The sequence below is a fragment of the Phyllobates terribilis genome, unplaced genomic scaffold (assembly GCF_046119375.1).
Source record: "Phyllobates terribilis strain yellow unplaced genomic scaffold, ASM4611937v1 Scaffold_2__4_contigs__length_985480577, whole genome shotgun sequence".
Classification (NCBI taxonomy): Eukaryota; Metazoa; Chordata; class Amphibia; order Anura; family Dendrobatidae; genus Phyllobates; species Phyllobates terribilis.
In genome coordinates, this window is record NW_027362762.1 from 100962745 (window position 1) to 100977681 (window position 14937).

The 14937-nt window shown below is 42.3% G+C and overlaps 1 protein-coding gene across 1 annotated transcript in view; it reads left to right on the plus strand.

Annotated features, from left to right (window-relative positions):
• Positions 1–14937, plus strand: part of RNF17 (ring finger protein 17) — a 211207-nt gene that overhangs the window by 173386 nt on the left and 22884 nt on the right. The window contains exons 24-25 of the mRNA XM_073669012.1: positions 8031–8111; positions 13361–13486. Of these exons, the coding sequence (XP_073525113.1) occupies positions 8031–8111; positions 13361–13486 (207 nt within the window). The remainder of the gene's footprint in view (positions 1–8030; positions 8112–13360; positions 13487–14937) is intronic.

Sequence of the window (14937 nt, forward strand, 5' to 3'; positions counted from 1 at the left end):
TGGTTATTAAAAATAGGGGGGACCTCAGATTATTTTTTTTAGGGAACCCCCATTATTAATAACCAGCAAAGCAGCCAGCTAGGGGCTAATATTAATAGGCTGGGAAGGTCCATGGATATTGGCCCCTTACCAGCATAATAAGACCAGCTCACAGCTGTCCATTTTCCCTAAGCTGGTTATTAAAAATAGGGGGGATCCCACGTTGTTTTTTTTCATTTATTTCTTAGTATTTTTCATTTATTTATTAGTAATATATGAAAAAAAAACGGCGTGGGGTCCCTTTTATTTTAATAACCAGCTAAGGGAAAGTAGACCGCTGCAGGCTTATATTAACAGGCTGGGAATGCCTGTTAATATACAGATCAGCTGTCATGTGCCCGAAAAGATGTGGGCTCAGCGCCGGAGCCCGCATCAAACGGGGAGGCGACCTTAGACGTGCCTATACGTCCAAGGTCGTAAAAGGGTTAATTCCACAGCACTTTACAGACATTATTGGCACTGTTCCCATTATGGCTCACAATCTAAATTCCCTATCAGGATGTCTTTGGAGTGTGGTAGGAAGCAGGAGAACCCAGAGGAAACCCACGCAAACACGGGGAGAACATACAAACTCCTTGCAGATGTTGTCCTTGGTGGGATTTGAACCCAGGACCTAAGTGCTGCAAACCAACAACCACCATGATTATATATAGATAGGTTAGATTAGAGGATTACAATAATTTTTAATATTTGCCAAATGCCAGAATAATGAGAGAGAGAGAATGTTTTAAGGCATTTTTATTACTTACTGCAAAGTCAAAAGTTTACATACATTTCTTTAGTATTTGGTACCATTGCCCTTAAACTGAATGACTTGGGTCAAACGTTTGGGATATCCTTCCACAAGCTTCTCACAATAGTTGGTCGGAATTTGGGTCCATTCCTCCTGACAAAACTGGTGTAAGGCTGAGCTCACACGATGCGTATTTAATGCGTTTCCGTGGCGTTTTTGCAGTTGCGGAAACGCATGAAAAATGCATGGTAGAAGGGCAGCAATGTTCCCCAATTGAAATCCACATGTGCTGTGCCCATGATGCGGATTTTTCCGCAGCGTAAACGCTGCGCTCAAAAATCCACAGCATGTCAATTAATTTTGCATAAACGCTGCGTTTTCGCCGCCATTGACTTGCATTAGAACGCGCCAATTCCGCAAGACTGCATCTGTACTTGCATTATTGGCGCGTTCTAATGTGCGGATGGTACCCGAGTGTGGAGAAGAGGAGAGTCTCCTCCACACCCAGGTACCATTAAAAAAGCTGTAAAACAAGAATAAAATAAAAAATATATATATACTTACCATCTGTCGGCCCGCGCAGCGCTCCTGCTTGGTTCCCGGCACTTGCAGTGATGTGACGGGTCACGTGACGCTGACGTCGGCAGGTCTTTCAATTCAAAGTTGCCGGGAGAACGGAGTGTAAAGCAGGACAGCGCGGGCCATCGGAGGTAAGTATATACACTCTCTCGGGTCACACTATATAAATCCATGCTGTTTGCATGGATTTATATAGTGTGACCTAGTTGTCAAGCACTTTCCAGGTGATGCTAAAATCGCCTGGAAAGCGCTTGTCAATCTGCATGCGGAAACGCATGTGGATCCGCATGTATTCTGCAGGAAAAACGCATGCACAATCTGCATGCGTTTTTTCTGCCAGGGAGATGCAGAAATGATGCAGAAATTTTCTGCTTCATTTCTGCATTGTGTGCACATACCCTGACTGATCCAGGTTAGTAGGTCGCCTTGCTCGCACCTGCCTTTTCAGTTTTGCCCATAAATTTTCAATAGGTTGAGATCAGGACTTTGTGATGGCCACTCCAAAACATTGACTTTGTTATCTTGGTTACCATTTTGGCAGTATGTTTCGGGTCATTGTCCATTTGGAAGACCCATTTCCGCCCAAGCTTTAACTTCCTGGCTGATGTCTTGAGATGTTGCTTCAGTATTGCCACATAATCTTTTCTCGTGATGCCATCTATTTTGTGTAGTGCATCAGTCCCTCCTGCAGCAAAACAACACCACAACATGATGCTGCCACCCCCGTGTTTCACAGTTGGGATGGTGTTCTTAGGCTTCTAAGCTTCTCCCTTTTTCCTCCAAACGTAACAATGGTGATTATGCCCAAAAAAGTTCAATTTTGGTTTCATCAGACCACAGGACATGTCTCCAAAAAATTAAGGTCTTTGTTCCTGTGTGCATTTTCAAGCATTAATCTGGCTTTTTTTTATGTTTCTTTTGGAGTAATAGCTTCTTCCTGGCAGAGTGGCCTTTCAACCCATGTTGATACAGTACTTGTTTCGCTGTGGATATTGACACAATCTTACCAGCTTCCGCCATTATCTTCACAAGGTCTTTTGCTTTTGTCCTTATGTTGATATGCACATGTCGGACCAAAGCACGTTCATCTCTGGGAAACAAAAGCGGTATGATGGCTGGACATTCCCATCTTGTTTGTACTTGCGTATAATTGTTTGTACAGATGAACGAGGCACCTTCAGGTATCTTGAAATTGTACCCAAGGATGAGCATGACTTGTACAAGTCCACAATTCTCTTCCTGATATCTTGGCTGATTTATTTAGCCTTTCCCGTGATGTTACACAAAGAAGCAGTATGTTTCAGGTGTGCATTAAAAAACATCCACAGGTGTGTCTCTAACTCAGATGTTGCCAAAAAACAGAAGCTTCCAAACACATGACATCATCATATGGGCAGTTCAGAATTGTTTAAAGGCATAGTAATCTTTTTGTATGTAAACTTTTGACTTTGCAGTAAGTAATAAAAATGCCTTAAAACATTCTCTTTCTCTCATTATTCTGGCATTTGGCAAATATTAAAAGTGATGGTAATCCTAATTGACCTAAAACAGGAAAGGTTTATTCTGATTTCATGTCGAATATTGAGAGAAAAAAAACAGAGATAGATTTTATTTATATATATATCACACCGTATTTTTCGGACTATAAGACGCACCGGACCACAAGACGCACCTAGGTTTTAGAGCAGGAAATTAGAAAAAAAAATTTAAAGGGAATCTGTCACCCCCTGGGAGTCACTGACTTCCTGCCGCCTGTGCAATAGAACCCACAGATAGACAGGCCGGGAGGAAACAAAGCGCGCTCTATGTGAGCGGCGCTTTGCTCATGCCCTGGAATTGAGGGAGACCAGTGATGTGACGTGCAGGGGAGAGGGGGAATATGATAAATAAACACATAGGCGAATATTACTTAAAAGATAGATGGGGATTTCTTGGCGTCCAGGGGACGCCAAGCCTGTGCAAAGCCGAGTTGATGAAAACACATTTCTCTGATATGCATGGCACCCTTCCCCATCCTGGTATGCATGGGACTTTTCATCCCTATCCTGGTATGTATTGCACCCTTAATCCTGGTATGTATGCCCCCCCTCATCCACATCCTGGTATGTATGGCACCCTTCATCCCTCATCCTATGTATGGCACCCTTCATCCCTCATCCTTTGTATGGCACCCTTCATCCCTCATCCTATGTATGGCACCCTTCATCCCTCATCCTATGTATGGTACCCCTCATCCTATGTATGGCACACTTCATCCCTCATCCTGGTATGTATGGCCCCCCTCTTCCTGGTATATATCGCACCCCTCTTCCTGGTATATATCGCACCCCTCTTCCTGGTATATATCGCACCCCTCTTCCTGGTATGTATTGCACCCCACATCCCTCTTCCTGGTATGTATGGCACCCTTCATCCCTTATCCTGGTATGTATGGCCCCCCTCATCCTAGTATGTATGGCACCCCTCATCCTGGTATGTATGGCACCCCTCTTCCTGGTATGTATGGCACCCCTCATCCCTCTTCCTGGTATGTATGGCCCCTCTCTTCCTGGTATTCTTGGCACCCCTCATCCTGGTATGTATGGCCACCCTCATCCCCCTTCCTGGTATGCTTGGCACTCCTTGATCCCCATCACGCTGCACACACACAAAAAAAAACAGTTCTACTCACCACCTCTCTCCTCCAGCGCTGCGTCTTCCTCTACTGCCGACAGGGATCTCACTGTGTGTGCCGCGCATGGCGTTACTGCCATGCGCCCTTACACTGTGGGATGCTGTGCCAGAATAGTCACTGCTCCCCACGCCGAGACTGTGTGCGTGGGGAGCAGTGACCATTCATTCACCTTAATAGCGCGCACACTGTACCCGCAGCGCGGCTCCTGCTGCCGCTCGGCCATCACGTTTGTCCGCTATTAAAGACCATGAATATTCAGTACAACCCACGCCCATGGGTTGTAGTGAATATTCATGGTCTTTAATAGCAGGCACACAGACTGCAGAGCGGCAGCAGGAGCCACGCTGCGGGTACCGCTTACCCCACCACCCACAGTGTGTGTGTGTGGATAGATAGATAGGAAGATAGATTAGATAGGGAGATATATCTTATCTCCATATATATATCTATATAGTCTTATAGTCCGATATATATATATATATATATATATATATATATATATATATATATATATATATATATATAATATTGTAATGCACACGCCCGGACTGACTGGCGTGTGCGTGTTTATGTAGTGATTCCACTGTGCCATGAACCGGAGAGTGCCTGGAGGGCGTAACTAAGTATCTGCCCGATCCGACCAAGGTCGCACGACAGCATACGACGCCAGTGCACCAGGGAGGAACCGAGCAGAGGAACCAGGGTCTACTCCAGGTCAGACTCCGGACTCGGCTGTTGACCCACACCGGGGAATACAGGAACAAGCAGACTAGAGCGCAGGCTGGGTAGGGTCCAGTACAGACTGGGAGACAAATTCGAAACCGCAGACGCGGTGGACAGGGCAGAGCAAAGCGAAAACCGCAGACGCGGTGGACAGAGCTGAGCAAAGCGAAAACTGCAGACGCGGTGGACAGAGCTGAGCAAAGCGAAAACCGCAGACCCGGTGGGACAGAGCTGAGCAAAGCGAAAACCGCAGACGCGGTGGGACAGAGCTGAGCAAAGCGAAAACCGCAGACGCGGTGGGACAGAGCTGAGCAAAGCGAAAACCGCAGACGCGGTGGGACAGAGCTGAGCAAAGCGAAAACCGCAGACGCGGTGGGACAGAGCTGAGCAAAGCGAAAACCGCAGACGCGGTGGGACAGAGCTGAGCAAAGCGAAAACCGCAGACGCGGTGGGACAGAGCTGAGCAAAGCGAAAACCGCAGACGCGGTGGGACAGAGCTGAGCAAAGCGAAAACCGCAGACGCGGTGGACAGAGCTGAGCAAAGCGAAAACCGCAGACGCAGTGGACAGAGCTGAGCAAAGCGAAAACCGCAGACGCGGTGGACAGGGCTGAGCAAAGCAAAAACCGCAGACGCGGTGGACAGGGCTGAGCAAAGCGAAAACCGCAGACGCGGTGGACAGGGCTGAGCAAAGCGAAAACCGCAGACGCGGTGGACAGGGCTGAGCAAAGCGAAAACCGCAGACGCGGTGGACAGGGCTGAGCAAAGCGAAAACCGCAGACGCGGTGGACAGGGCTCTGTACACACGGAACAGACTAGAAGGGAAAGGCAGAACCAGATACCCACAGGGTACTTGCAGAGAAGTAGCGAGTGGACCACAAACTCACAAACGGAAGTACAGTGACAACGAGCAGGAGTTAGGTACGAGTTCAGACTCTGCAGAAAAAGGGAAAGTACGGACATAGAGAAAAACAAAACAGACTAGGAGAGTATTCAGACAAGAACAGACACAGCCGCAAGATACAGGAGCGGGTCTAGGTATACAGTCCCTAGAAGGCGGATCGAACAGGCAGGAGCGAGTTCACACAGGCCTGGAAATACAGCCTCCAGGATAGTCAGAAGACAACAGGCTAGAAAATAATACAGACAGAACACAGTTCAGACACGGGAACTGATACCGAAGGCAGGAAACATAAACGGGACCTGGCATATCAGTGACCAAAGGCCAACTGACAGAACACAATGCTCAGGCAGGGATTCATTGGAACAGCTTGGTTAAATACCAGATGGCAGACAGCAATAGGCTGAGGACGCACAAGGGGTGTGTCTGCAGCAGGTACAAAAAGTAGGAAGTGATCGGGCGCCGCCCTTAAGCTGCAGACACAGAGGCAAACAGACAGCATGGAGGGAAGCCAGGCTAGCAAACTGGACTGGAGATCAAGTGCGCGCTCTTGCACAGTGGGAGATGGACCACTATGCAAGGACGCCGCCAGGTATGTTACATATATATATATATATGTGTGTGTGTGTGTATGTGTGTGTGTATATATATGTGTGTATGTATATATATGTATGTACAGTACAGACCAAAAGTTTGGACACGCCTTCTCATTTAAAGATTTTTCTGTATTTTCATGACTATGAAAATTGTACATTCACACTGAAGGCATCAAAACTATGAATTAACACATGTGGAATTATATACTTAAGAAAAAAGTGTGAAACAACTGAAAATATGTCTTATATTCTAGGTTCTTCAAAGTAGCCACCTTTTGCTTTGATGACTGCTTTGCACACTCTTGGCATTCTCTTGATGAGCTTCAAGAGGTAGTCACCGGAAATGGTCTTCCAACAATCTTGAAGGAGTTCCCAGAGATGCTTAGCACTTGTTGGCCCTTTTGCCTTCACTCTGCTTTCCAGCTCACCCCAAACCATCTCGATTGGGTTCAGGTCTGGTGACTGTGGAGGCCAGGTCATCTGGCGTAGCCCCCCATCACTCTCCTTCTTGGTCAAATAGCCCTTACACAGCCTGGAGGTGTGTTTGGGGTCATTGTCCTGTTGAAAAATAAATGATGGTCCAACTAAGTGCAAACCAGATGGAATAGCATGCCGCTGCAAGATGCTGTGGTAGCCATGCTGGTTCAGTATGCCTTCAATTTTGAATAAATCCCCAACAGTGTCACCAGCAAAGCACCCCCACACCATCACACCTCCTCCTCCATGCTTCACGGTGGGAACCAGGCATGTAGAGTCCATCCGTTCACCTTTTCTGCGTCGCACAAAGACACGGTGGTTGGAACCAAAGATCTCAAATTTGGACTCATCAGACCAAAGCACAGATGTCCACTGGTCTAATGTCCATTCCTTGTGTTCTTTAGCCCAAACAAGTCTCTTCTGCTTGTTGCCTGTCCTTAGCAGTGGTTTCCTTGCAGCTATTTTACCATGAAGGCCTGCTGCACAAAGTCTCCTCTTAACAGTTGTTGAAGAGATATGTCTGCTGCTAGAACTCTGTGTGGCATTGACCTGGTCTCTAATCTGAGCTGCTGTTAATCTGCGATTTCTGAGGCTGGTGACTCGGATAAACTTATCCTCAGAAGCAGAGGTGACTCTTGGTCTTCCTTTCCTGGGGTGGTCCTCATGTGAGCCAGTTTCTTTGTAGCGCTTGATGATGTTTGCAACTGCACTTGGGGACACTTTCAAAGTTTGCCCAATTTTTCGGACTGACTGACCTTCATTTCTTAAAGTAATGATGGCCACTCGTTTTTCTTTACTTAGCTGCTTTTTTCTTGCCATAATACAAATTCTAACAGTCTATTCAGTAGGACTATCAGCTGTGTATGCACCAGACTTCTGCACAACACAACTGATGGTCTCAACCCCATTTATAAGGCAAGAAATCCCACTTATTAAACCTGACAGGGCACACCTGTGAAGTGAAAACATCAAGAGAATGCCAAGAGTGTGCAAAGCAGTCATCAAAGCAAAAGGTGGCTACTTTGAAGAACCTAGAATATAAGACATATTTTCAGTTGTTTCACACTTTTTTGTTAAGTATATAATTCCACATGTGTTAATTCATAGTTTTGATGCCTTCAGTGTGAATGTACAATTTTCATAGTCATGAAAATACAGAAAAATCTTTAAATGAGAAGGTGTGTCCAAACTTTTGGTCTATACTGTGTGTATAGATATATAGATGAACTAACAGATATAATGTATTTGAATTCCATGTGTGTTTGTTTTATTTATTTTAATTTTAATATTCCTGTACTTTACTTTATCAGGTTGGAGACCATTGGCAACCGGATGCAATTCAGTTTCTTAGAGAACTTCTGAACGAGAGACATGTCACTGTCCATATTGTGGTATTTTTTACTTTAATCTTTTATAATAAGAGAAAAAATGATCACATTTGTTACCACTCTTGGCAATGCTTCAGATAATTCGTTTTCTGTATCTGAACATAAAACTGTACATGGTACGACAACTGTATCCCACTCAATGTCTAAACAATGACAGACTCCCTCATCTTACTGATCAGCAGATGTCTTCAACGTCAGACCTTCACTAATCAAACACTGATAGACTGCCCTAAGAAAAGTCCATCAGTGTTATAGTCTCAGAACACTTTAATTCCATAAATCAATAATTCACGTAAAAATAAGCAACTTTGTTTATGAATATATATATATATCTATATTTATTGTATATAAATATATCTTATCAGATAAATCTGCTTCCTTATCCATCAGGACTGATCATTCATTCTGAAAATTGTCAATTTACGGGTAAAATCTGTATTCATTGAAGACAGATTTTCCCGTTACTGAGATAGCTTATTGCAATTACTACTATTTGTTGATTCTGTGATAGTAAAATAAAAACAAAATGACAAACCAATAAAATGTGACAAATATGCAATTTGTCAACACCTGTAGAGAGAGACAAATGATGAAAAAAAACATAAATAACATACCATATAATAACACTGCCAATATATTTTTTACTGTGGAAGAGGATCTACAGTTTGCATAAAAACAATAGTATGTTTATAGCTGTTTAAAACAGAACCAGCAAGCCTGCATATGTTTTGTATGTAATAAGCATGTCTTTCTCCTCTTTTCAGTATCACAATTCCGCAAATAGCATAGGATCTTGTTGATGTGATGGATTGTCTGCACCACCACAATATAAAAATATATATTTTCTCACATGGATCGTGACTAGTTCAAAACTTTTTTTTGTAGTCTGAATAATGCCGATATAATCCAGAGCGGATTTCAAAGAATTTGAACTAGTATGGAAGTCTCAATAATATGTCCAAGCAAAGCTGACTGTCAGCTGCAAATGTCAGCAGATTAAAAGATCATACCAATGCCGGTCCGATACAGCATAGGCGAAAATGGCATCAACTCTTCTCGACGGTATCTCTGAGCAATCCCGGCATTTGGCCACAAATATCAGGGGATTAATGGATCAGATTATCATAAATATGCTGGTTTTATGCAGTACAATCGAAAATGGCTTCAACTCCTCTGCCAGTCAATGATCGGTTAGAGTCCATTGCAACCCAGCCAGGACAACACTCCACAATACAGGGTAATGAACACCTGTTAGTCTTTGCCGATTACATTGCAGTTTAATGTCTCAAATCAATACTGGGAATATAACATAAGTCACAGATGCTTTTCACAATCACCCAGGTTTCTTTTTCAATAGTGAAATCATTTCTTGTATAGCATCTTTTTATATGCAATTGCAATCAGTGGTAAAATAAGAAATGGATCAGAATCCTATCTAAATCAGAGATGTGGATCAGAATGATTGGAAGTCCTATTCAGTTCACATATTGTAAATTAACCTCTTTGAGGGAAATCCACTCTCTTCTATACCTTTCGAACTCCAAAGAAGATTTTGTTTCACAAGCACTCAGTAAATCAATACAGCACATCCTTGTATGGTGTACTCAAGACTTCTGGTATAATAGCGCATGTAAGCTACTTAAACAGTGTCACAGACAAAGGAAAAATTCCCTCCGAATTATGAGCCAAGAGGAACTTAATGGGCATGAATAGAAATGTGAAAGTTTCCCGCCCATCAGTGTTATTTGATCACCATGACACAGGGGTTACAAGAGGAGATGTATACCACAATCACAAAATGGAATCTGATCTCACACCCTCTATCACACACACCTCAATAAACCAACATACAGTTTGGCTATATAGATAAATACAAAATAAGTTACATAATAAAAAAAAATATTGGATGTTGGTTTATTTAAATGTGTGTGATAGATGGCAATTATCAATATGACTTCCATTCATTCTGATCCTGGTCTTTTTATTTTTTTTTTATATAATTCTCATCCATTTCTTATTTTACTACTGATCCCAATTGCATATATAAAGGTGCTACACAAAAAAATGATTTCACTATTGGAAAAGAAACCTGGGTGGTTTCAAAACGCGTCTAGTGACTTATGCTATATTGCTAGTATTGATTTGAGACATTCAACTACCATCTAATCTGCAAAGACTACTAGGTGTTGCGCTGAATGGAGTGTTGTCCAGACTGGGATCTTTTAATCTGCTGACAATTGCAGCCGACTGTCACCTTTGCTCAGACATATTATTGAGACGTCCATTTAGTTTAGATTCTCTGAAACCCGCTCTGGATTATCAGCATCATTCAGACAACAAAAAATTGTGAACTAGTCATGATCCATGTGAGAAAAGTGTTTTTTATATATTGTGATAGTGTAGACAATCCATCACATCAACCACATCCTACGCTATTATCAGCTGAATTGTGATACTTGGAGGAGAAAGACGTGATTATTACATGGAAAACATAAGCAGGCTTTCTGACTTATAAATACATATATAAACGGCTCTATACATACTATTGTTTTTTTGTGCAAACTATCGATTCTATTGCACAGTACAAATTAAATTGTCAGTGTTATTAAATGATATTTTATGTTTTCTCCATCATTTGTCTCTATCTTATTATCATTTTGTTATAATTTTACTATCGTATTATTCCACGAGGCCCAGTGATAGTTTTAATAGTATTGTCCATATATTTTCACAAGCATTTTGCCATATGTATTGTGTATATTTAAACCACTTTAGGGGGATTTACATGTGCCCTTTTCTCTTTATATAAATCTAGCTATTAGGCTGCATTGCTGCTAATATGTATTTATATTGTGTGTAAAATTTTTCACTACGTATCGATTACCACAAGGTGACTTTAGACTTAAAATTTATGTACTTATCATTGGATGACATCCATGAGAGAACTTTGCCATTAGGAATCTTGGTGTCTTCCAACCCCCTACTGTATTCTCTCACTCGCCAAAAGGCAGACCTGTGGGGGTCTCACCTCCGTTTTTTTTCTGCACTCTGGCCTGGCAAGCCTCCTTCCAGCTCACTCCCTATGTTCTGTTGGGAGCAATCAGAGGCTCCCCACTTTAGAGGGAGAATTTTTTCCTGTCTTTCTTTCAACCCCATGGCTTTCTGGCAGCGTTTACCTCCAACACCTTGGAAATAATAGTAATTTAGTCCCCAATAAATAAAACTAATCAGCACTGCAACTCAAAAATTAATGATATCCAATTCCTGCTCATTAGAAACGCACAACAGTGTTCCCCCAACTCCGGTTCTCAAGAGCCAACAGGTCATATTTTCATGATTTCCTTAGTATTACCCAGGTGATGATTGCTACACCTCAACAGGCAAGAATTCCATCACCTGTGCAATACTAATGAAAACATGACCTCTGGTGGCTCTTGAGGACCGGAGTTGGGGAACACTGGTTTACAGTCTGGTAATAACATCCTTCCCACCTCACCATGTGGCTTCATGTGTTCCTTATGGTTCCTACCCAACCCCTGCATTCTGTGTAGACCACTGACTGCGCCTCTTGCTGGCTGCGAGGATCTCACCTTCCAGCCTCACTACATCATTCTTCTGTTGATCCCAGCTATCCACCGAAGATTGAGATCACCGCCACGTCTTCCTTGGTTAGATCGGTGCCTGTAAGTGGGGTTTGGCAGCACAATAATTCACACACTGGGCTGGAATCTGAAAGGAGCTGGACTTCTCAAATATAAAACTTACAATATTAATCATTTAAAAATACAGCAAATGTTTTGCTTTGTGATTTTCGTTGTCGCCCCCCCACTCTCCTTTTTCCTAAGAGCCATAATTTTTTAATTTTTTTTCTTCAAATGGCTTTCAGAGCTTTGTTTTATGCAGGGTAAATTGTCGTTTTGATTGACATCCTCACTCGTATCGTACTGAAAACCAGGAAAAATAATTTCAAATGAAGTGAAATTGAGAATAAAAAAACAATTCCGCCTTTGTGTTTATGGCTTCGCTTTTCTGCTGTTTACTCTGCGGTAAAGATGATTTGCGAACATGATTTTTCAGATATGATATGTCTATGGAGCTTTTCGTGTGGCCCACCGACGTTATCGAATCCATACAATGTTTTGATCAGTGTATTGTGCAACCAAGAAACCGTTATTCTGGCAGTTAGATTAATTTTTTCTTTACGGAGTTAACCTTGTGTAAAATGTATATTTTGAGCTGACTTTTATAGATATGACAATAACGAATATGCTTAGTTTTTTTAAGAGTTGTCCTAAACTGAATACTTTATTTTTTTTTTCCTAGGCTTTTAAATTGTTTTAAAATAATTAACTGAGAACTACTCTCCCATCTGCACGTCCCTGAATAGGGGAAAAGAGGGGGTGATTCAAATGTTGAGATATTTAGTGTGTGACTGAACTGGCGGCGCCCCCATAACTGGAACTGGAACACTGCTGGGGAGAATAAAATTAATTTTCTCCCCACAGGGTTCGGGTAAGTGCGGGCATCGGGCAGGTTAATAATGCTATTAGGTTGATAGCATTTTTTCTGGTGACAGGTCCCCTTTAAGACCGCCATACATCTTAGATGAACATCTGCTGAACCCGCCTAGCTCTGTGGGCTTGGCCAACAGTCTAATATGTATGGAGGTCCATTGACCGATGATTTTGGGGGGAGAGAAGGATCAAGCATGTCTGATTTTAGATTGCTGATCCTTTTGTTATCGATGAGTCTGGCTGCGTCTCTCTCTTGGAGAACAAAGGATCGCTTGGCTGAGCCGGGGGTTCCTCTGTACGGAGGAGTCAGCACAGACAGCTATTGGCTAAACCATCGGCCATACCAGACAGCTATCTATTGTGTATGGGTGAGTTACTCCAGTCTAGTCCTTACTCTTTGGAAGGTCTTGGTCTCTCTTATTTCCTGACTTTTTCAGAGAACTGTGGCTGTATGATAGCCATAGCCTGCATTGTGTCCGATTCCTAGTGGCATAGTCTATTCCCATGGTTTTTGTGTGCCTATGTTTTTCTAGAATGAGTTTCGTTCTTGTTCTTGTGTCTAATACAATTAAAGTAAGAATTCCGGATAAAAGTAAGTGCTAAAACTCCGATTTCCTCTGCTGGGTATAATGGTTTGCTTTTTTGATTATTTTTTCCTAGTTCCATAGCAATGTGTTAGATTATTTCAATGATTAATACTAACAGATATTTTTGTACATCATTTTTTGCCGTCTACAGGAGCCTCCTAAATCCGCTCACGGTAATGCATCGGTTTGTATATATTGTGGAAATGCTCCGGTCTCTCATATTTTAAAGGTATATAACTATGGTATTCCCAAAGGTTGTGAGAAAAACAACATCATAGTAAGTATTTGATCCTCTTACAGTTCTAATTCCAACCACATTATTAAAGAGAAATGGCAAGATTTTGTAGGCAGTAGTATCTAATAAATTTCTGGTGTATTGTGGAATAAAGCAATCGGACATTCTGAAACCTATAAACAGATCTGTCAGCAGATTTCACAATTTAAATCGTATACATTTCTAAATGGATCTCTTAGATCATAAGGCTGGTGTATTTATTATGAAAATCAATTTCAGCTTGTATGTGAATAATATAATGATAGTTAAACTGAAATTGATTAACTCCATTTTTGCCCACCTAGCTCCTCACTGTTACTCCACGCTGCAGAGATCTCACACTGCTCAGTACAAGCTGCCACTATCAGTCAGACTGGATGCGCGAAGACTGAATAAACTTGGCGCTCTCACTTCATAGTTAGATACTTATTTTACTATCAGGATTATGCATCCATTCTGACATGGATTTTCAAAATAAATACATCAGATCTAAACGTTTTTTGTTGTTTTTTTTGCCGTTTGTATTGAGAAATCTGATGACTGATCCTCTTTAGGATGTGTTTTTTCTGTCATACACATTCATAGCTTATGCTTAAACACATAATGGGTGCTGCTCCCATCTCTGTGAAACCTACAGTGAGGCACCTGTACTAGCAAAATGCCAATTCTGTAAGATTACTGTGCGATTAGGCACATTATAGGGAACCTGTCATGTTGAGAATGGTATCTGATCTGCAGGCAGGATGTTATAGAGCAGGAGGAACTGATCACATTAAAATACAATTTTGTGGGAAAAATTTCAGTAAAACTTGCATGTTTATATGCACGAGTCCAGTGGGCGGTCCTATTTCAATGATTGACAATCTTCCCTGTATGACTGCAGGCATCAGTAGTTGTCAGTCAGTGTAGGACTGTCACCTTGACTTCTTTACTTACAAACACCAGGGATTTTGATGATTACATTTCAAGTTATGCTGAATCTTTTTCCAGCAAACTCTATGTGACTAAAGACTTATGAATTCTCCCAGTGCGCACACTGTGCACTGTGGGGATTCGCCGGTTTCTGAGCCGGGACCGAAGGGTATGTATGAGTAAGGCAACTGCCCCCCTATTAGTATTCGGTCAGTATTCGGTCAGTATTTTTTCTCAGGAGTGGGAGCCAAAACCAGGTGAGGAACAATCAGAGAAAAGGTATAATAGAAACAAGTCACCAATTTTCCATTTATCACCCACTCCTGGTTTTGGCTCCCAATCCTGAGAAAAAATACTGATAGTGGGGCCGTGGCCTTCGTAGAGGGAAGACATATTGTTAGAGACGGCAGAAAGACCATCACTGGTATTTTGTAGTAATGCAGGGTTAATGCCAGCAGAGGAGGTATATAATTGGGTGTCATGAGCATAGAGACAGTACTGAAAACCTGCTGATGGTTTCTCCAATAGGGGCGATGTATAAG